Source organism: Syngnathus leptorhynchus, chromosome 2 (genome assembly GCF_054491065.1).
Source record: "Syngnathus leptorhynchus isolate UIUO chromosome 2, UIUO_Slep, whole genome shotgun sequence".
Classification (NCBI taxonomy): domain Eukaryota; kingdom Metazoa; phylum Chordata; class Actinopteri; order Syngnathiformes; family Syngnathidae; genus Syngnathus; species Syngnathus leptorhynchus.
In genome coordinates, this window is record NC_141196.1 from 4,947,854 (window position 1) to 4,968,283 (window position 20,430).

At 46.6% G+C, this 20,430-nt stretch overlaps 4 protein-coding genes across 9 annotated transcripts; 3 read left to right on the forward strand and 1 right to left on the reverse strand.

Moving 5' to 3' along the window:
• Positions 1–576: 576 nt before the first annotated feature.
• LOC147060278 (voltage-gated potassium channel subunit beta-2-like) lies at positions 577–6,906 on the reverse strand. The gene is made up of 15 exons (XM_085901395.1): positions 6,862–6,906; positions 2,811–3,084; positions 2,649–2,692; positions 2,449–2,486; positions 2,232–2,311; positions 2,119–2,163; positions 1,990–2,034; positions 1,874–1,917; positions 1,716–1,802; positions 1,551–1,636; positions 1,361–1,481; positions 1,187–1,281; positions 965–1,085; positions 808–896; positions 577–715 (listed from the first exon to the last, which is right to left on the reverse strand). Exons 2-15 carry the CDS (start codon positions 3,080–3,082, stop codon positions 623–625), a joined length of 1,260 nt encoding a protein of 419 aa, XP_085757521.1. The 5' UTR covers positions 3,083–3,084; positions 6,862–6,906; the 3' UTR covers positions 577–622.
• Positions 4,703–6,603, forward strand: trappc1 (trafficking protein particle complex subunit 1). 3 transcript variants are annotated; one of them, XM_085901409.1, is made up of 5 exons: positions 4,703–4,805; positions 5,239–5,337; positions 5,965–6,035; positions 6,218–6,356; positions 6,440–6,603. In XM_085901409.1, exons 2-5 carry the CDS (start codon positions 5,239–5,241, stop codon positions 6,566–6,568), a joined length of 438 nt encoding a protein of 145 aa, XP_085757535.1. In that variant the 5' UTR covers positions 4,703–4,805; the 3' UTR covers positions 6,569–6,603. The 3 variants fall into 3 exon arrangements, with proteins under 3 accessions (XP_085757535.1, XP_085757553.1, XP_085757543.1); XM_085901427.1 differs by lacking the exon at positions 4,703–4,805 and adding an exon at positions 4,813–5,022; XM_085901417.1 differs by lacking the exon at positions 4,703–4,805 and adding an exon at positions 4,813–4,985.
• Positions 6,877–11,460, forward strand: mepceb (methylphosphate capping enzyme b). The gene is made up of 8 exons (XM_085901382.1): positions 6,877–7,456; positions 7,957–8,265; positions 8,474–8,718; positions 8,856–9,126; positions 9,439–9,979; positions 10,052–10,264; positions 10,340–10,448; positions 10,514–11,460. Exons 2-8 carry the CDS (start codon positions 7,988–7,990, stop codon positions 10,549–10,551), a joined length of 1,695 nt encoding a protein of 564 aa, XP_085757508.1. The 5' UTR covers positions 6,877–7,456; positions 7,957–7,987; the 3' UTR covers positions 10,552–11,460.
• A 65-nt stretch (positions 11,461–11,525) lies between these two features.
• On the forward strand, positions 11,526–20,030 carry dlg4b (discs, large homolog 4b (Drosophila)). 4 transcript variants are annotated; one of them, XR_015063000.1, is made up of 20 exons: positions 11,526–11,623; positions 11,709–11,819; positions 12,358–12,428; positions 13,099–13,218; positions 15,254–15,304; positions 15,401–15,525; positions 15,588–15,757; positions 15,816–15,952; positions 16,030–16,180; positions 16,286–16,554; positions 16,636–16,910; positions 16,976–17,152; positions 17,249–17,286; positions 17,359–17,397; positions 17,788–17,889; positions 18,430–18,602; positions 18,682–18,791; positions 18,866–18,957; positions 19,369–19,580; positions 19,812–20,030. XR_015063000.1 is itself a non-coding variant. In XM_085901362.1 (20 exons), the coding sequence occupies exons 1-20, from the start codon at positions 11,587–11,589 to the stop codon at positions 19,473–19,475; spliced, it is 2,280 nt and encodes a 759-aa protein (XP_085757488.1). In that variant the 5' UTR covers positions 11,526–11,586; the 3' UTR covers positions 19,476–20,030. The 4 variants fall into 4 exon arrangements, 3 of the variants coding, with proteins under 3 accessions (XP_085757488.1, XP_085757476.1, XP_085757495.1); XM_085901362.1 differs by having other exon boundaries at positions 16,636–16,738; positions 16,814–16,910; positions 19,369–20,030; XM_085901350.1 differs by having other exon boundaries at positions 19,369–20,030.
• Positions 20,031–20,430: the final 400 nt, after the last annotated feature.

Here is a 20,430-nt window from a genome sequence, read left to right on the forward strand (position 1 = left end):
ATCAGTAACCTTACCATAATATCTCCGAACATGCGGTTACCTTCAATGTAGCTCGGAAATAAGAACTGATCACTGACGTCAACGAGAAAAAAAAAACACATAAACGTTTAGTTCAAATCGAAGCTCGGTGATTTTTGGCAGAAACAGCCATAGAAGTTAAATTCAAATCTTTTGTTTTAAGCTGTTTGGGATTTTTTTTTTTTCGTTTGTAAAGTGAGTTGCAAGGGGCGCGGCTAGTTCATGTTCGAGCAAAACCCTGAGTCGTCAATGGGGAAACCGGTTTATGAAGCCTGGAAAACACGTTGAGTTATTATTTCCTTGTCACATAATTTAAGAGGTATCGTTGATAAAAATAAAACACCGACTCTTAAGTGGCAAGTTCTAAATACAAGATGCAATGCAATGCTCCCATCTTGCGGATAGTTGGAGTAAATGTAACAACAACATACAAGTGGAAAGAAAATACGTAGAACTTACAAAAGGTACCCGCTTTCGTGTGTGTGAGTCCCCTGTCCTTGTTTGGGGAGTTTGTACAAAAGTTCATTCGACAATAACAAACTAATTTATTTGTCAAATGGGAAATGTTGTTAATTGACATCGGGGTCATTTTAAACACTGCTTCTTAGATCTTTGCCTCCTTTTTGGGCTTCCGGGGCTTGTTGCCTAGCAACTCGTCCATCTCTGCGATGAGGGCTGGAGTCAGCTGGGACATGACCTGTAAGACAGGGAATCGCTCCGAGTGTGATTACTTGGCCCTCAGTGATGCGGCCGGCGTCTGATTGTTTGCTTGTTTTGGCCGTGGGTTACCTGGATGGAGCTGAGATTCTCCATCAGCTGCTCTGTGTTGGAGACACCCAGTAGAACTGAACTGACGCCGTCACTGCGCAGACACCAGGCTGACACACCCAAAGTTGAACTTTTACTACGTCGCACTTGTGTGCCGTTTACGTGCGTGTGCTTGTACCGATCGCAAGCTGAGCGGGGGTGCACTCCAGCTTGTCCGCCAACAGGTAGAGCTCCTTGACTTTACTCAACTGCTGCTTGCCCTCGTCGCTGCAGAGACGCTCCTTGAGCCACCCGTGACCCTGCACATGCATGTGCTCGAATGCTCACCATGGCAACAGACGCCTGTTTGAGACGACGATACCGATAAATCATCGTGATGATGATTGTTTTGTATGCGCACCTTCATGGCCGCTCTAGAGCGTTGAGGAATGCCACCGTTGTATTTTCCTGTGAGCATTCCGCAGGCTAAAGGTGACCAAGTCATGGCCCCGACTCCTAAAATATGTCACATTAACTGAGTGTGTGTGTGTGTGTGTGTGTGTGTGTCTCTGTAGGTGTGTGTGTGTTTTGGTACCAATCTTCTGGTAGAGTTCTGGCAAGTGTAGTTCCACTTTGTCTCGCTGGAAGTAGTGATACTCGGCCTGCTCACACACCGGAGGAATTAGATTAAACTGTCGAGCGATGGAATACGCTTCCTGGAAGACCGCACATACGTAAGACATCCTTGTAGCACAGAAAGGTTTCAAGGTCCAAATGGAGTTTACCATGATCTCCATCGCATTCCAGCGTGAGGTGCCCCAGTACATAGCCATGCCCTGGTTGATCACAAATGTCATAGCTCGCACCACCTCTGCGTAGACATGTCACAAATCTGTGTTAGTGTGCTAATGTTAGCATCGTAGCATTAGCTATCAAGTGGGCGACCGAACCCTCCATGGGCGAGTTGACGTCGTTTCTGTTGGCAAAGACGATGTCGACATAGTCCAGCTTCAGCCTGGCCAGAGAACCGCGCAGTCCTTAAACACACGCGCACACGTATTTAACTTCCACTGTGTCGCTTTTCAATTTTTCAAAGGTTGTCTTCTACCTTCAATGATGTGTTTCCGCGACAGCCCCCGTTCTGTCTCGGCCCTGCAAAATGCAACGTAAAGTCGACATCTGAGTTGATCTTCTGGCTGTGTAGGGCTGTCTATCAAAACTCACTGTCCTCCCCAGTAGATTTTGGTGGTCACCACATAACTGGAGCGCCTGTTCCACCACAACAACAACAATCACAGCATCAACAACAAGGAGGACACGTGAGTCATTTCTTCATAATTATGCTCACTATACCTCCAGCCTTTCTTCTCGAGTATGTTTCCCAAAGTTGTCTCAGCCCTGGAATACACACATGCTTGAATGATTCCATCCCAGACACACACACACACACCTGGTGTGTAATGTACCTGCCAGAGGCGTAGATCTCAGCCGTGTCAAACAAATTGATGCCATTGTCGTATGCCAACGTCATTAGACTGTCTGCCATCTACACGGGCGCACGCACACACACACACACACACACACACACACACACACACACACACACACACACACACACACACACACACACACGTTCAAGGAGAACGTTTGTGAGGTGATCACAAAAAATGCTCGCACCCACACCTCATCTGAGATCTGAGAGCCAAACGTGACCCACGTTCCTGTGAAGAGAAATAAGCATAGAAGTCAGTATGTGTGTGTATGTGTGTGTGTGTGTGTGTGTATTCTAAAGGTGAACTAATAATGAAAATGTTACATGTCAAAGGATGATGATGATGATGATGATGATGATGATGATGATGATGATGATGGTGTGTATTCACCTAGTCCCAAACAGGACACTCTGAGTCCAGTTTTTCCAAGATATCTGGAAAAAGACCAAACAATCGGGAGAAATTGATTCATTTAAACGATTTGATTCAAATTATTTGTGGCCATGACAGACAACAGACCGAAGTGGAGGTGCTGTGGGCGTGTTCACTCACCTGTAGGGCATGCCGCTGTCCTCCATGGTGACGTCACACTCCTTCATGAAGATTTCCAGCCGCCGCCTCTCCATCACCTTCTTGGCCGCCTCCAGAATGTGAGACGCGAGCATGGAGTCTTCTTTCTCCTTCATATCCTTCCCGCTGTCTGCTTTGTCCGCTTTGCCACAATGTCCTTTGGCAAACTTGGGCTTCTTGCTGAAACCATACAGCTCTTCCACAGAAAACTTGGCACCTTTTCCCGCCGTGGCTGGAGCCCGGGTTGCAAACATGGCTGGAAAAGAAGCACTAACTTTACAGCTAACATTGGTGACTGATATTAGCTTCAATATTAGTTTCTGCAATTAGCTTCCAGACTAAGATTAGAAATGTAATTTCCAAAGTTCCTTTGAAATTTACATTCCAAATCTTAGTTCCTTTGAAAGTTAGCCTTAATGTTAGCTTCCTAAGTATTACATTCCAAAGTTCTCTTTTAACATTTGCTCTAATGTTACCATCCAATGGTAGATTCTGAAACTACCTTTTAACTTTACCTCTAATGTTAACTATCAAGGTTAGCTTCTAAACTTAGCTTTGATGCTAACATTCACGTAAGTCTCCCGTGTTAGTTTCTGAAGTTAGCTTCGTTAGCGCACTCTTTCGTCACTTCTCTAGCAACAATCGACCAACATTATATAAATGCTAAAAAGCAACATGAGCTGTCAATGCTGTAACTAACGATCCAAACTAGTACGTTTCACTACCTGGTTGTCCGTCCGTCCACCTTTATCCACCCGCGGGTTGGCATGATTTTATACCATGCCTTCGCACTAATCCGACCTATCACGGTTCACATATCCCGATTAATAATAAATAAAATGCCCAAATACTAGGGCCTGTTTCCAGATGTCACACGTGGACACTTGCCCACTTTTTGATTTGATAATCCTAATCCTTACCCCCTCTCTCCATCATATGGTGGTTACAGCTGTGGCGTCTGACCTCGGTGAGGCCAGACTAGCTCACAATCCATGATGACCTTGAATGGAGGACACATGATTTGGTTTCTCCTGTTTTGAGAGTCTTTCAGGTGCATTCATTGCGATTTTAACCTCTCAAAATATTTCTTGACACATGAGCTAAACCATGGGTCAGTTTTGCTCAGGTCATCAATCAGATTTCTATCCCGTTTTTCCTTACATTTTTTCCCTCAAGTGATAAACAACTTTAAGCAGATTAGTGTAGAAAAAAACAGCCTCTATTATCCAAACTCTTGATACACACAGGTGAATCATAGGTCAATTTTGCTTAAGCCTTCCATCCATCCATTTTTTGTTGCTTGTCCTCATTTGGAGACATTTACAGTTGACTTTGTGTACATCTGTGACTGATCAGGCCGCGTACTATTGACAGGCTAGCATCGACACTCATGGGCAATTTAGAGTCTTCACTTCACTTTAATAAAAAGGTTGGTCCCCTGCAACTAGGTTAGTTTATCAGGCTGTCTTGTTAGGTTCGTAAACGGGGACATGTCAATGACGTCACGCTTGTGAACGCTGCTTTGGTCGACAATGTTCTGCCGCCACCTGCTGGACATTAGTAGAGGGACAACTCCGACGTTCGTACCAAAGTGACTGAGATAGAGTCTCACTAAGCATGTTTCGTATCATATCCTCCCGCAGTGATGTTTACCCCAACAGTGACTTTCTGTCAGGCGTTTCGTCTTAGAAAATTTTACATCGCAAAGGCAACATAATTTTGCGTCTAACAGGACCCCGGTACAGTTGCCCGTTAACGTTGCCCGCGTCCACCGCTCATGTAAAATAATTGATATATGTTAGTTTCACAACGGCGCGCATACATATGATTCATTGGATAGTTTAGGTGATTAAAACTTGGTTTTTCAAAATATGTTCTTTTTCTAATCACGAATGGCTATAAGGAGCGCATATGTTAATCAGGCATATGAACGGGCTCCTCTGCGTTTGAGGTCCTACGCTGAAACATGAAAACAGGGTAAATACAGATTACATTTCTTGAACGTTCGCCCTGGGTTTCTTTTGATCACTTAGTTTCACTTTTACATTTCAAGTATTCTAACAATACTGCCACTACGAACCCGCACTAATGGGGGAATCGGCCGTTTAAATCACTAGATTTCGAGTGTACACCTGGGAAGTCGGTGGCAGAAGCACGGTGAATAAGTGGTTTACACGTCTGTTTCACTCGGGTGGTAGGTTCAAATTGCATCTTGCATGTTACCCCTGTACTTGTTTTTGGGGCTTCTTCTCCCACATCAAAAAATAAAATAAAAAACAAAGAAAAAACATTTGCTTGCTCGGCTGCAATTTACCTCCACACCCTGAAAAGTGAAAGCACCATAGACATTGTATTTGAAATTTGATAGAATGGTGTTCTACTCATCATTATTTTGTGGTGCGTGTTTCAGATGACAGTCCATAACCTGTACATATTCGACCGAAATGGAAAGTGTCTATATTACAACGAGTGGAACCGAAAAAAGCAAGCCGGTATCTCCAAGGAGGAGGTAAAGTGGAACTATTTGTTTTGATCTTATGATTTGTCCAATGTACGACTTTTTTTAAATTGTAAAATTTAACTATCAGCAATGTTGCGGTACTTGTAAACTGTAAACTAAGTTTGAACATATTCCATTCATTCCATTACATGCAGACAGAACATACAGGGATATTTTCTTTATGTGCTGCCAAAAATAACAAATTACAGCAGCTTGTATTATTTCTATGTATTATACTGCCCCCTAGTGGGCAAAGCGTGCACACCATAAGAAATACTACAATGTTCATTGACTTGAAGCATGAAATTATATAAAATAGTTCAATTATTTGCAATCTATTTAATTGCTAACACTATGTTTTTTTCTATAGTACCGTATTTTCTGCACCGTCTTGCTCCTGTACCTTTTTTTTTTTTTTTTTTTTTTTTTTTTTTTTTTTTTTAAACTGTAAATAAAGTACGGTAAATATGGTACTAAGAGATGGTCCCAATCTTGGGGGTAGAATAAATTCATGGCATTTCTAATCATTCCAGTGGGAAAAAGTTGACTGTGATACAAGAGATTTGAGTTTGACAAATCAAATCCTGTTTTCAAGATGGATTTAAAAAAAAAAAAAAGTGACTGTTTTGCCTGCAGGAGTACAAGCTGATGTACGGCATGCTGTTTTCTATCCGCTCCTTCGTCAGTAAAATGTCTCCTTTGGACTCGTATCCTTTGGACTACATGGTCAGTCTGTCAGTCCATTTGTCACCCATTTAATGTCCTTATAGGGGTAAAGTTCCAGCTCAAAAAATGAACAACCTGGACATGAATGTTACAGCACGGCCTTTCTGTCTGTCAGTCGGTTTATCTGCGTCACTCACGTTCATGTTCCTTAGCCCCTTTTCAGGAAGGAGGGCTTCCAGTCCTTTCAGACCAGCCGCTATCGTCTTCACTACTTTGAAACCCCCAGTGGACTCAAGTTTGTCATGAACACCGATCTGTCCGTGAGCAATGCCCGAGATGCTCTGCAGCACATCTATAGCAATGTCAGTGAACGCACCACACAAATCCACTCCAACACGTCCACGTGAATGACGTGTGCGCACACGTGTGTGTGTGTGTGTTTCAGCTGTACGTGGAGAACATAGTCAAGAACCCAACGTGTGTCCTGGGTAACACGTTGGACAGTGATCTCTTCAGCACACGACTGGATGCTTTCATCAGAGCTCTGCCATATTACAACCCACGCACCACTTGACACGTTTCTCATTAAAGCGTTAAAGTGGTGCGACACTCGTGAACTTTGGGTCTTTTATTTAACAATGCAAAATATGTATAATATTTATAATAGTATGAGACTTCCCCTGCTTCATCTTATCTTTCCTTCATCATTTTTCTTGAGGCTTTTGTGATTCATTCAAATAAAAGTGTTCTGCTTTATTCATACATCCTTGTTCCTTTCATTCCATCCCTCCTCAATACTTTCTATCCTTCCTCCTGACAATCCTTCCTTTCACAGCATTCTCGTTTCCATTTACCCTTCTTTCTTACCTTACTTTCATATACACGTGTTTCTTTCAGTCTTGGCTTCCTTCCTTAAGTTAATTTAAGAATTGCACAATTACTTTTGGCCCACCCTTCTTCACATTGATTATTTTTAGTCAGGCGCCGCTAGGGACATCCTTTTCCTCTGACTGGTGCGTTTGGGAGACGGACAGACAGCCTGTTTTGTGATTGGTCAGTACTGTCGTCAATCAGCCGTGCTGGCGTTTCCCCCCTGCTCGGACTGGTCTAAATTAATATAGGCCGTCTCACCAGTACAAGAGACTATGCCAAACAGGACGCGAGCGCTCATGCTAGCTATGTCGTCTCGTCGAGGTACATTGGACACGCACGTAGACTCCAAACCCACGGTACACGTTGTGCTTCGCGGTGGAGTCGAGTTAGCGCCGTGCTAGCCACTTCCTTTAAACTGCTAGTTAGAAGCTAACTGTCCGCCGGGCTTGGTCTGTGATTGGAGCATTCAGCTTTTGGTAGGCGGGACTAAGAAAAAGGCACTTTTCTATTTTTGCCTGTCACACACTTGGAGTGGACGCGGAGGGTCTTTTGGCAACAACACGCTGGAGAAGGCAATTCTTCAGACCAAGTAAGTTACCGCCCCTCACAAATAATAGATCTTTGTACTTGCAACTAGCAGACATTTTCTTTCTGACAGCATGTTGCATACAGAAGGCAAAGGTTGTAAACAGGGTGTGTGAAGACATGCACAGCTGTGTGGAGACATGCAAAGCTTCACAAATATTTAGTATAGTAGGTGTCCACTGTTATGACACTGGGAACTGAATTTTAACTTTTATTTATAAATGTTATACAGTAAAAAAAAAAAAATCTGAAAACAAACAAAAAAGCCTTTGCAAGTGTGCAGGAATTGATTTAGGAATATTGGGCTTACACAAAAAAATCAACAATCTTTGCAAAGGAATTTAAATCAGAAAACAAACAAAATGGCCTTTGCAAGTGTGCATTACTCAGTAAAATTTAAGAATATTGGACTTACACTAAAAATCAACAATCTTTGCAAAGGAATTTTACTTGAGAACTAGAATGCAGATGCTGAACTGTTCAACTTCTCATTACTTTGTCTAGCTGTTCTCCAGCAAGGAGCTAAAAGAGCTGGATGATGATGTCAGTGGACAAGTCCGAAAAGATCTCCATCGGCCATCAACCCCGAGCCCCGACAAACGGCAGCGGTCAAAGCACCCTGGGTGGGCCCGCTCAGCGCATCCCGAGAAAGCGCTACTCCGTGGGTGTCGCCTTCAAGGGTCCGGCCAAGCGCCGTCGCCGCGCCCGCAGTGAGAGTCATGTGGAGTCCCTGCTGCCTACTCACTTCCTGTTGGGCGGCAACATCTTTGACCCGCTCAACCTTAACTCACTGTTGGACGAAGACGTCAACAGGTGAGGAAGAGCTGGAAGAGAAAAAAAGGCTACGTTTAAAGTCACACACACTTGCATCAATTAAGGCAGTTTATTTCTTGACATTATATATATTTTTTTGTACATGTACAGTAATGACATATTTGTTCTTGGGTACTTAACCACCATTGCACTCTACATCCATTTTGTACTTTTACCTGTAACATCCATGTGTCTGACTCACCATCAGGGCCACCAATCAAACTACTCCCAAGTGTTCACCGCTGCCACCCCGCAGCACGGAGCCCGTGGACATACTGGTTCCTCGAGACATCACTGACCCTTTGAACTTGAAGGGAGAGGGAAAACCAGGTGGCAAGGCGGAAGGTGTCCTTTTCTCCCCCATCAAGTCCAGGAGGAGACACAGGAACCATCATTGCGGTGATAAGGAGGCAGCGACCCGTCCCATCTTTCCCTCCACAGATGGAATAACTGGTGAGATACACTGGCATGCATACAGTACAGCATGGGAGTGGAAAAAAACAACATGTTTTCAATGCGGTCTCTATTGCTCAATTTATACTTAACGGCAAAACAAAACACATGTACATGATGAAGGTTTGTTGTGGCAGTTCCAGTATTGTCCAGAGAGGGCAGCGCAGGAGTGTCTCCTCTTCCTTGTGAACTCAACACGGCCATCACCTGTCGAGAGGACATTGCCCCACCCCCGATCCTTCCCAGGAGACACTCCCACCCTCCTCCGGCCACCACGCGCAAATCCGGTGAACGGCGGCAGAGGGGTCGACGGCGGACCACCTCGGCAAGGTCGACACGTGGCGTCGCCGACACGATGGAGGCGAGCCAGTTCCACACACCGCTGGCAGGAGGGCTCGGGCCCAACAGGTGAGTGCCCTGGTTACAAACATCAGATTGCAAACATCAGAATGTGATTGGTAGAGAATCTTTGGTGAATTTCTCTGGTGAATTTGTAGAAGAGGACAAATTTCATAAAATGGCAAAACATTTCAACAGATTTATTTGCAAGTAGAACTTTGTCAAGTATTGGATATTTTTCTGATCAATTAATTTCTGACCACTATATTTAGTTTCCCTATTAAGAGCCGACCTTTAATTCCATAAATTTCTGATGTGAAATGTTTCCAACTTTGACAAGGTTTTAATCATCTGCTGGTCCATGCGCTTGTTGCTCTGCAGGTGCATACGCAAGCCCACGGAGAAAAAGGACAAACACCGCTACCAGTATGGCAACCATTGCCGCTTCTATGGCTACCACGGTTTCTACGGCAATGGGTGGGAGGGGCGTGTGGGGCCGGTTGAGGACACGCGGCTGCGCTTGCTCCAAGCCGATTGGTTCCGAGACAAGAAGGTGCTGGACGTGGGCTGCGGCGCCGGTCACCTGACGCTCACCGTGGCCCGCGCCTTCAACCCCGCGCACATCCTAGGGGTGGAGCTGGATGGGCGACTGGTGCATGCTGCCAAGCAAAACATCAGGCACTTCCTGTCACATGACCTGGTGGAGGAGGAGCGGAAGAGAAGGTGTTCCTCCTCCCCAAGTAGAGAGACAGACAAAAAGGAGGAGAAGAAGCAAGAAGTCCTCAAGGAGGACGAAGCTGTGCGTCTCATGGCCTTCCCGCTGTCTCTGAGGGTGAGCCGCGGTCCTCTGGCCGCACCCCCTCTCCTCCACGCCACTCCCCCACCCTCACGCAGGTTTCCCAACAACATCTCCTTCATCCAGGTGAGTGTCGCGCGCCACTTGTCGTTTGCGACTTCTTCAGACGTTTACGCCTATTTGTGGCTCCTACCACAGGGGGACTACGTGTCAGAACAGGAGGGGTGGCCCGGGAAGGGTCAGTATGACATTATCATGTGTATGTGCGTGACTATGTGGGTGCAACTGCAAGCCGGCGATGAAGGCGTGGTCCGACTCTTCCGACGAGCCTATCAGAGCCTGTCGCCGGGCGGATTGTTTATCCTCGAGCCGCAGCCGTGGCGACGCTACGGCCGCAGCAAAAAAGCCTCGGTAGTACTACCCGCGTACACACTAATTGAATTTCAATGTACGGCTTGATTGACCGGGACTGGTTTTGTCTTCTAGGCAACCACGTACCATCGCTACAGGAGTTTAAAAGTGAGACCGGAGCACTTTACTTCCTACTTGATGGACAATGTCGGCTTCAGCTCCTATAGACTCCTCACACACAACGGTACCCGAGCACACACAGGAACACACACTGGCACCAGCACATACTGATTTGAAGTTTGTTTCCAGGTGAGAAACAGCCCATTTACCTGTTCCACAAGAAGTGACATGCTGACTTGAGCTTGTGATTGGACAATGCATCCGCAGACAGGAAGTGACGCTCATTTGTTTGAGTGGTGCTAAGATGGGACGTTTCCCCGCCATCTATTCGGGGGGGAGGGGATTTTTTTTTTTTTTTTTTACGGCTGCCCTCATTATGAACAAGATCCTATCCCAGCTGACTGTGTTCGAGATGGTGGAAATTCATCAGAGCTTACCTTCCGAGTTCTCTGGAGTAAGACAACTGAACTTGAGGTGACAGGACGTTGTGTTTTTAAGGTCAAATTGTCAATGTACAGGTTCTCAGTGTTTTGCTTGTAGGCTTTTACACCGTCGGTTTATAACAAAGCATTTTTTTAATCCTTAATAACTGTGACGGGAAAGCCATAGTTTAGATTGAGGCCTGGCTAGTATCGATTTGATCAAAATAACGTCTGAATTATTTCAAAAATATTTCAAGAATGAATTCACTTTTTCTAATCCATAAAACACATTCAAGTGGAAAAAAAACATGCAAGAAAGCATCAGCTGATAAATTTATCTTTAGATGCAGGTCATCGTTGTTGTTGGGGAAAAATGATGCAGCCCCACGGTGCGCTTTAACATAAAATAACATTTCCTTCGCTTTGTTCTTTAGTTTCGCTGGAAGTGACGACTTCAAAATCCCACATGTCGCACAACTCTGACACCAAACATCATTCACGGGGTCATGAGAAATGATTATAACTGTGTTTAATCGGCAAAACTCCAGTCGATAACAATTAATCGTTGAATCGGTCAGGCCCGATAATATTCCTTTTGTTTTATGTAAATATGAGCAGAGACTTTACACAGAAGACAAAGAAGTGAAAAAAAAACCGGAGGAAAACCACAACTCATTCACCATTCTGCCCGCACTGCCTCATCATTCAAATAAATCAATACATTTGACTGATGTCAGTGATTGCTTCACGTGTACATTTGGGCTTGAGCGGAGTCCGTCTATCGCCGTACTTCACTACCCAGCATGCAGTGCGCCCAGCAAATCCCTAAAGAGGATTTTCATGGGATCGCAGGACAACATGCCGCTGAAGCGAGACGGTGAGAGATGATAACCTTTTTTTTGTCATTTTCCAATCATTTCTTGTGAGAGATGCCTCGGCTTACGTGTTGCATGTTTTTCCAGACACTCAGCGAGCTCTGGAACTGATGGAGGCCTGCTCCGATGGCGTCAAAACGAGAGAAGCTGAGAAACTGCTCAACATCTTCCAGAGTGACCTGTTTCAGGCTTTGCTCGGTACTGCAATTTCACTTCTCCAACACTGACACGAGCGTTGGAACGTACGTGTTTGAAGTGCATATAAAAAGTCTGCACACCCCTGCTCAAATGTCAGGTTTGTGTGATGGAAAAAGAAATGGGCTCCAGCCAGGGTGGTTGCTCTGGCGTAAGCGTTTCAGACTTAAAGTAAATAGAAGTCAGCACACAACTACCATGATAAAATAAAATTCTAGAAGGCATTTCCTGACATTTTTCATTGTGCCATGTAAATATATGACTGTGTCATTTCATCACGTTTTTTTTTTCTATTTTTGGAGTATCTTAAAAAAAGTGTAGGTACTTTTGCACCCTCTTTTTTGCTTAAAAGCCTCATCTGGCTGGAATATATCCTACCCGGTCCTGTCGAGACTTTTCGACGCCATGACAACGAAGCTTTCTAAAGCAGATATGACAGCGAGAAGATTTTTTTTTACAACACTTCTCTGAAATCTCTGAATACACTCGACAAGGTTGATTTTTGTACTTCCGAGCACTAAATACGTAAACCTGTGCGCAGACATCCAGGAGTTCTACGAGCTGACGGTGTGTGAAAACCACGCGGTGAGCCGTCCGCAGACACCTGTCCAGGTACGCTTTCCGTCCAACAACCTTCCGCCGTTCCTTAGCAACAGCTGCATCACACCATGGCAACTAGAGCACAGCCCACCTCCTCTCTGCTCTCTCTCTCTGGCTCTCTCTCTTTCTGTCGTCAAGGAGGTGACCCCCCCCCCCCAGCAGAAAATAACACTCGTTGCATCGTGCCCCCCCCCCTCCTCCCCCACCTCCTCATTGGCTCATTGTCGACAGACGGTGGGAAGCGGAGGAGGAGAACCGCGGAGAGTGGGGGGGGGGGCACAAAGCGCGATCCAAGTGTGTGTGTGTGTGTGTGTGTGTGTGTGAGTGTGTGTGAAAATGTGTGTGTGACTGTGTGTGTGTGTGTGTGGATATGGACTGCCTCTGCATTGTCACCACCAAGGTAAGAGCAGAGCAACACACATCAGCGTGCTCATGTGTGTTTTAACGAAGCCGTCCGATATTTACACCTGTGTGCGTGCATGCGTGTTTGTGTGTGTGTGTGTGTATGTGTTGACTAGAACATACCACTCGTGTGTCTTCCACTTCCTGCTTCTCACTCGGGTCACACAAATGTCGGAAGACGGCGCCGCCGGCTGTTTCCGGGTCACGTTAGTCGCCGAATGCTGAAGCTCGCTTTGTGACTGTCTGTGTGTGTCTGTGTGTGTGTGTCGCCCCACCGCAGAAGTATCGTTACCATGACGACGACGACAACCAGTCAAGCCCTGGAAACGTGACTGACGGACACGCCCCCGAATTCGCGCGTACACACCTGGACACCATTTCACAACCTGCTGCGCTCACTGTACGTACTGACACATGCACACTCTTTCCCGCTTGTCGCCATAGCGATGGGGCAGGATGGGGGGGATGGAGGGTCTCCATGGCAGCAGTATTTTTCGTGTGTGTGTGCGTGTGACATCACGCAGGGGAGGTGATTCCTCGCATGGGTGGGGGAGGGGGCAGAGAGAGAGAGAGAGAAGAAACGCAGCAGTTGAGTTGAGCACAGAGAGCGGGGGAGGATGAGGATGACGAGCGCCGAAGAGCGTCGTCCTCTCATCGCCGGATTTGCTCGTTAGGCCGGTTTCTTTTTTTTTTTTTTTTTTTTTTCCCCCCCTTTTTTTTTTCTTTCTTACCGGTATGAGTGAAGTCAACGATCACGACAAGGCGTCTTAGTCGTTCATCACTCCTTCCATCTTTATGTAATCCCCCCACCACCACGCCCCCCCCCCTTACCGCGAAGGGGGCAAGACGCCGCGGAGACAGGAAGTGATGTTCGTTTCGGTGTGGTACGCCAAAAAGATGGGACGACGCTTCATCAACAATGTGCGCAGAGCCAAGAGACACAGACAGAGAATGATGGTAACGTTACATGTTCACCTTTTTGCGCGGCTCAACCAATCGGGGGGGGGGCGTTTAGGGGGCGGGTTTGACCTAACGCCCGGTTAGCCGGTTGCGTTGCTCGACATCATGGGCACCGCCGCGTTCGAGCATCTGCCGCACAGTTCGGAGGTCGGGGGGTCGTTTCCATTCTCGTGTGGGGTTGTGCACGTTTGCTGGCGTCCCAGCTAACTCCCAAATTCCCAAAAGCTTCAAGAGCCTCCCCCTCCCCCTCCTCCTCCTCCTCATCTTGCGATAAACGTTCATTTTTGACCTCCAAGCGCACGCACGCACACACGCACGGAGGTGTCATGGGAAACTGAGTGTGAAGTGTAACTAATATCTCTGTTACATAATTACCGACTCTACAACCTCCTCCTCTTCCTCCTCCTAGTCATAAAGCATGTCATCTCATCCTTCCACCTGCCGCAGACCCATTTTGCTCCTCGGCTCAAGTCAGAATTAATCCGAAAGAATAAATCAAGATGTTTGCAAAAAAAAAAAAAAAAACTCACTTCGCAGTAAGCAGCAGTTTTACAGTCCCGATAAAAGTTTATTGTCAAAGTAAACAAAATAAAGAGAATTAAACTACGTACAACAAAACAATTTTGCCTTAAAAATGCCCCCACTAGCTTAATGCTAACACCACAGATGGGCTAACTGATAACATTTATCGTTGTGGGGACAACGTTGTGGTTGCTTTAAGTATAGATATTTGAACACAAACAGTGCGGCAACATAGACCGACAATCTCACATTATTTACAGGCACGTATTCTGTATCCTAAAAATACTTTAAAACTAGTTTACTAACAGCAGTATACCAAGCCACCATACAGTAATTGTGAAATGACTCTTCATTTGTGTCTTCATGAATGTATTGTACTGCAAACCCGAAAGAGCAACGCAATGAAGATAATTGAAGCACTAAATCGTGGTGCACAAACTATTTTATGTTTTTTAATTCTGTTTATTTTTGACAGGCGCTATAAAATAAAATGCTAGTCTCTATAACAACACGTGACTTAAGGGATGCATCTTGACTGAGAACATCTTAGTATGATAGTTTAACCTGGGTTGTTAGTGGAGAGTGCACATGTCTGCAGAGCACTTCTGCTGAGTTTTTTTGCACTAGTTTAAATTTTAAACTATTCATAGATGCAATTAGGAATATTTTTAAAGGGAGTGGCTATTGCTCTTGTCTTTTTTTTTTTTTTTTTGCTGCCCTCTACGAATGTTGTACACTGCATAGCGCCATCTGCTGCCTCGCCGCACAAGCCGCACGCAGGACAGGCGGAAGTGATGTGATAGCCGTGATTTAAGAGAGAGAGACGCTCGCCATAGCCGCCTGGGCCCTGAAGGCGACTGTTGCCGTGGCAACCCGTCGTCAGAAGTGGGCGAGGGGTAGGAGGGGGGGCGGGATGCTCGGAATGCGATTTAACCCTTGGTGTGTTTTCACAGATGAACGGATCCGAAGGCGAGTTGGAGTATGAGGAGATCACGCTGGAGAGGGTGAGCACGCACACAAACGCACGGGCACTTTCCTCGCCGTATTCGCTATTGCATCGTTTTTCCGAAAGAAAAAACACCGTCAACTGTCACGTGCAGGGAAACTCCGGGTTGGGCTTCAGCATTGCTGGAGGAACCGACAACCCTCACATTGGAGATGACCCGTCCATCTTCATCACCAAAATTATTCCCGGAGGAGCTGCCGCCCAGGACGGACGTCTGAGGTACATACGCACGTGCGTCCTCGTGTGCGAACACAAACCGACGTTTGCGCGTCCGTCCGCAGGGTGAACGACAGCATCGTCTTCGTCAACGACGTGGACGTGCGCGAGGTCACTCACTCGGTTGCCGTGGAGGCCCTGAAAGAGGCGGGGCCCGTGGTACGGCTATACGTCCTGAGGCGACGCCCGCTCGGCGAGCACGTCGCCAAGATCAAACTAATGAAGGGACCCAAAGGTAGGGGGCGGGGCCTCCCACTTTGGAAAAGAGAGATTTTGATCTATTTTGCCGGCAGGTCTGGGCTTCAGCATCGCCGGCGGGATCGGTAACCAGCACGTCCCCGGCGACAACAGCATCTACGTTACCAAGATCATCGAGGGCGGCGCGGCACAGCGGGATGGCCGGCTCCAGATCGGCGACAAGATTCTGGCCGTATGTACGCCGTGTCACTCCATCTGTGTGCATTTGCAACGCCCCTACCCCTTACTGGTGACCTTTGACCCCTGCAGGTCAACCATTTATCTCTGGAAGACGTGCTGCACGAAGATGCTGTGTCGGCACTGAAAAACACAGGAGAGGTGGTCTACTTGAAGGTGGCCACCCCCTCCTCGCACTACATCCACCCGGCTGAGCGATTCAGCCCCCCGGACCTTACCAGCTGTACGTCGGCTGTCTTTATTTTTAATTACCGTGTCGTAGGCTGAAATGACTTGGGGGGGGGGGAATCATCCAGCATCTTGACATTTTTCCGTCTCGCCCGTGCAGCCTACATGGAGCCGGACTACATGTGCGATTACCCCCAAGCCCTCCCGCCGCCGTCGCCTCGCCGCTACTCACCGCCCCACCGCGGCATGATGTTAGAGGACGACTACGGCCGAGAGCCCCGCCGCGTGTGCGTGCAGCGCGGCGCCAGCGGCCTGGGCTTTAATATTGTCGGCGGAGAGGACGGCGAAGGGATCTTCATCTCCTTCATCCTCGCCGGGGGGCCGGCGGACCTCAGCGGAGAACTCCAGAAGGGCGACCAGATTCTCAGCGTGCGTGTGACTCACACATACACGCTCACGTCGTTTTTCTGTGACATCACAATTTGAGCAAGATGATGCATGCGTGCGCAGGTGAATGGCGTGGATCTCAGGTTTGCAACGCACGAGCAGGCCGCAGCGGCCCTCAAGAACGCCGGTCAAACGGTTACCATAGTAACACAGTACAGACCTGAAGGTGAGTCCACGCATCTGCGTATTCGCATCGTCGGCAAATTGATGTCACGTCAATGTGTGTATGTGTTATATGTAGAGTATAGCCGCTTTGAAGCCAAGATCCACGACCTGCGTGAGCAGATGATGAACAGCTCGCCAGGAACCCTGCGAGCCAACCGGAGCTTCTATGTCAGGTAACACGCACACACACAGAAATAACTCAACAAAGCACCGACCGACGGCATCTCCTGTGTCGTAGGGCCTTGTTCGACTACGATAAGACGTGGGACTGCGGCGTTCTCTCGCAAGCTCTCGACTTTAACTTCGGGGAGGTGCTTCACGTGATCGACAGCGCCGATGACGAATGGTGGCAGGCCAGACGGGTCAACCAGCAGGGGGAGCTGGAGGAGCTGGGATACATCCCGTCCAAACACAGGTGAGGCACCGGCTGCCGCGTTGGCCTCGGATTTGACACTGACGTCTGTGTGTGTGTGTGTGTGTGTGTGTGTGCGCGCGCATGTGTGTGTTTCAGGGTCGAGAGGAAAGAGTGGTCTCGGATGAAGACTCAAGGTGAGTTTTGATGACCAAGGTAATGAGGGGATGAAGAGGCAATGCCTGACTGTTAACGGTTTCCTGTTGCAGGGCTGGTCCAGAGCTACGAGCCGGTAGTGCAGACTGAAGGTGAGTTGAGGAGGCTTGAAAAATATACGGAGGCTAACGACAACATACCTTTGCATCATTAATTACTGCTTTCCTATTAGCTTTGCCACAGTGTTGTAGTATTCCAGAGAAACCATCAAACTAATATTTGTCTATAAATAGCTGAAGAAAAAAAATAAGTTGACTAGGGAATTTAGGAATGGCAAACTGCAAAATGGAGGGTTGATGAATAAACCAACCTATGGACTTGTCTGAGAAGATCTGTCAAGTTTATCATGAAGTTTATTATCACATTTATAATGATGTGATGTGCAAAAACAACAACCAAGGATTGCAAGGTTGAGTTTAGAGAGTAAAACATGAGCAATTTAGCAAGCGACTGTGACAATATGCTAACTGCTGTCCCCGCAGTGGACTACGCCCGACCCGTCATCGTCCTGGGACCCACCAAAGACCGAATCAACGACGACCTGCTCACCGACTTCCCAGACAAGTTTGGCTCCTGCGTGCCACGTGAGTTGGAGGAACGTGCTTGGGGAATTACTGAACAATTCTTCAAAAAGGAGGTTTCAAGCAATTTATTACAAATCCTACTTGAGATTTACGGTCAAACAGAACCTACGACTTGGAGAATTACACATTGTGTTTTTAAAATTACTCAACATTTTAGACTCTAGTCCGCTAGCCCAATGCTAATGCTAACAGTCATACACTGATGGAATGTGTAGCAATTGATTTGAACGCAAACTTTCCATCAATACATTTAGACTTTCAATACAAGAGCGCTCCGTCATAAATTCTTTATCCTCTGCGAGGAGCTGAGACAGCTGTACAGTATATCTGGATGTCTGTCTTATACTGCCCTCAGGTGGCCCAATTGGGCAGCAATTTTGCTATGTTATTTATTCGTGTCATTACTGTTTTTAGAAAATATAATAAGTAAATAATAATATAAATATATAATAATATAATATATAAAATAATATATAATATAAATATAATTATAATATGTTTTCTTATTTAAAAAGCAAAACACATTTTGGTCCTCCGCAGACACGACTCGCCCCCGCAGAGACTACGAGGTGGACGGGCGGGACTACCACTTTGTGTCATCCCGCGAGCAGATGGAGCGCGACATCCAGTCACATCATTTCATCGAGGCGGGCCAGTACAACAACCACCTGTACGGCACATCGGTGCAGAGCGTCAGACAAGTGGCCCGCCAGGTGAGACGCCGATGGCCCAACTTCACGTTGCCATGGCGATGCTTGCCCGTGTGATTCATCTGCTCTGCCGTACGCGTAGGGCAAGCACTGCATCCTGGACGTGTCGGCCAACGCCGTCAGGAGACTCCAGGCTGCTCACCTTCACCCCATCGCAATCTTCATCCGACCACGATCTCTGGAGAACATCCTGTGAGTCCGTCAGGACACTATGCTGACCGGTTAGGACGTATTGTCATTTTGTGTGCTCCTGTTTGTGCGTGTAGCGACCTGAATAAACGTCTGTCGGAGGATCAGGCGAGGAAAGTTTTGGATCGAGCCATCAAAATGGAACAAGACTTCCTCGAGTGTTTCACCGGTAAATATACTTCTCAGATACTGTGCACCCACAAAGTATTCACACCGCTTATCTTTTACACATTTTACTCCGTCCATATCTAAATTACCGTTCTGGAGTCCGGGCTAACAAATTTACAAAAGGCAAGCAGAATATTTATTTGTTTTGTTTCCATTTCAGTTTTTATTGCTCTCTATGAATTATCATCATCCTCTTTTAAACCTTTAAGGAGAACTTAAATTGTATTCCGCTGTTTTCATTTGTCATTGTTAACCTGTAACATACACACACACACACACACATATATATTCATCCATTATCCGAATTATTCTTTTTCTTTTTTTATTTTGCCATAAGTAAATAAAGCACTGCGATCTGTGATTACATTTATGGATGCGCTGTCCATTGACGGCTCTTAACATGTGTGTGCAGCCATCGTGCACGGGGACACTTTTGAGGAGGTGTACCATCAAGTCAAAGTGGTCATCGAGGAGCAGAGCGGCCCATATATCTGGGTGGTGACCCGTGACCGACTTTGATTTTTCAGCAGAGGTCACCCCCCCCCTCATCCCCCTCTCCCGTGCACATGTTGTGTATCCATGACAACGCTGATGCGGGCGAAGTATGATCAGTATAGAGTGTAGGTAATGTGTTTATATTCTGCTATTTATTTATGGATTGATTGATTGATGGATGTGCTCTACACACACCGTGTGCGTGTGTAAATACAACAATGGGGCTCAAACGCGCGCGCACACACACACACACACACATACACACACACACACACACACACATGCGAATTCAGGGCTTTGAGATCACATGATGCTTTGCTTCGGGCACAACACTGGGTCATGTCTGAATCCCCTCCCCAGCCCACATGGACTACATCTCCCACAATCCCTTTGTGCAACACTGTGGCCACGCCGTGGCTCCGTCCTCGTCCACTGTACAGCACAGAGACTCAGTGAGCTAACGCTAACAGCTAACGACCGTCACTCGAGACTTCCCAATGATTTCCTCCGCCGATGCGTCAAGTGGGAGAAAGAACGGCGAACGAATTTGTGGAAATCTTGGAATAAATTGCTAAGAAAAAAAAAAAAAGCCAAGTCTCCCGAGTCGTGACTGCGTACAAACAAATATTAAAACACCCAGCCGTGCGCTCAATTGTCCGTGTACTAGTATGCTAGGGTTAGACAATCCAGCACACTAGTGGAATGAGTAGGAGAGTTTATTTATTTGTTTATTTATTTAATTTATTTGTGACAATTTTTCCTTGTTGATTTCCTTTGATTTCCTTCAGTTTGCTTTATTGTGGACCACTTGATATTTTCTCTTTGATTCTTATAATTTTGGAATCCAGTGGCGGGCCGGATTGGACCGCTCATCAAAATCAGCTTTATTGACCAAGTTTGTGCATCCCAACTCATACAATCTTGATCAAACGCAGAAAGTCCCAAGCGAACAGATCCAGTAGCTTGACTGTTTGTCAGG

Coding starts and splice junctions, on each gene's coding strand:
- LOC147060278 (XM_085901395.1), bottom strand. CDS start 3,082: ATGTTTGCAACCCGGGCTCCAGCCACGGCGGGAAAAGGTGCCAAGTTT. Junction 2,312..2,448: donor GCTCTCAGATCTCAGATGAG/GTGTGGGTGCGA, acceptor GCGCCCGTGTAG/ATGGCAGACAGTCTAATGAC. Junction 897..964: donor CCCCGCTCAGCTTGCGATCG/GTACAAGCACAC, acceptor TGGGTGTGTCAG/CCTGGTGTCTGCGCAGTGAC.
- trappc1 (XM_085901409.1), top strand. CDS start 5,239: ATGACAGTCCATAACCTGTACATATTCGACCGAAATGGAAAGTGTCTA. Junction 5,338..5,964: donor CCGGTATCTCCAAGGAGGAG/GTAAAGTGGAAC, acceptor TTTTGCCTGCAG/GAGTACAAGCTGATGTACGG. Junction 6,036..6,217: donor AAAATGTCTCCTTTGGACTC/GTATCCTTTGGA, acceptor GCCCCTTTTCAG/GAAGGAGGGCTTCCAGTCCT.
- mepceb (XM_085901382.1), top strand. CDS start 7,988: ATGATGATGTCAGTGGACAAGTCCGAAAAGATCTCCATCGGCCATCAA. Junction 9,127..9,438: donor GGAGGGCTCGGGCCCAACAG/GTGAGTGCCCTG, acceptor GTTGCTCTGCAG/GTGCATACGCAAGCCCACGG. Junction 9,980..10,051: donor ACAACATCTCCTTCATCCAG/GTGAGTGTCGCG, acceptor CTCCTACCACAG/GGGGACTACGTGTCAGAACA.
- dlg4b (XM_085901350.1), top strand. CDS start 11,587: ATGGGATCGCAGGACAACATGCCGCTGAAGCGAGACG. Junction 17,153..17,248: donor TACATCCCGTCCAAACACAG/GTGAGGCACCGG, acceptor TGTGTGTTTCAG/GGTCGAGAGGAAAGAGTGGT. Junction 18,603..18,681: donor TCAGACAAGTGGCCCGCCAG/GTGAGACGCCGA, acceptor CCGTACGCGTAG/GGCAAGCACTGCATCCTGGA.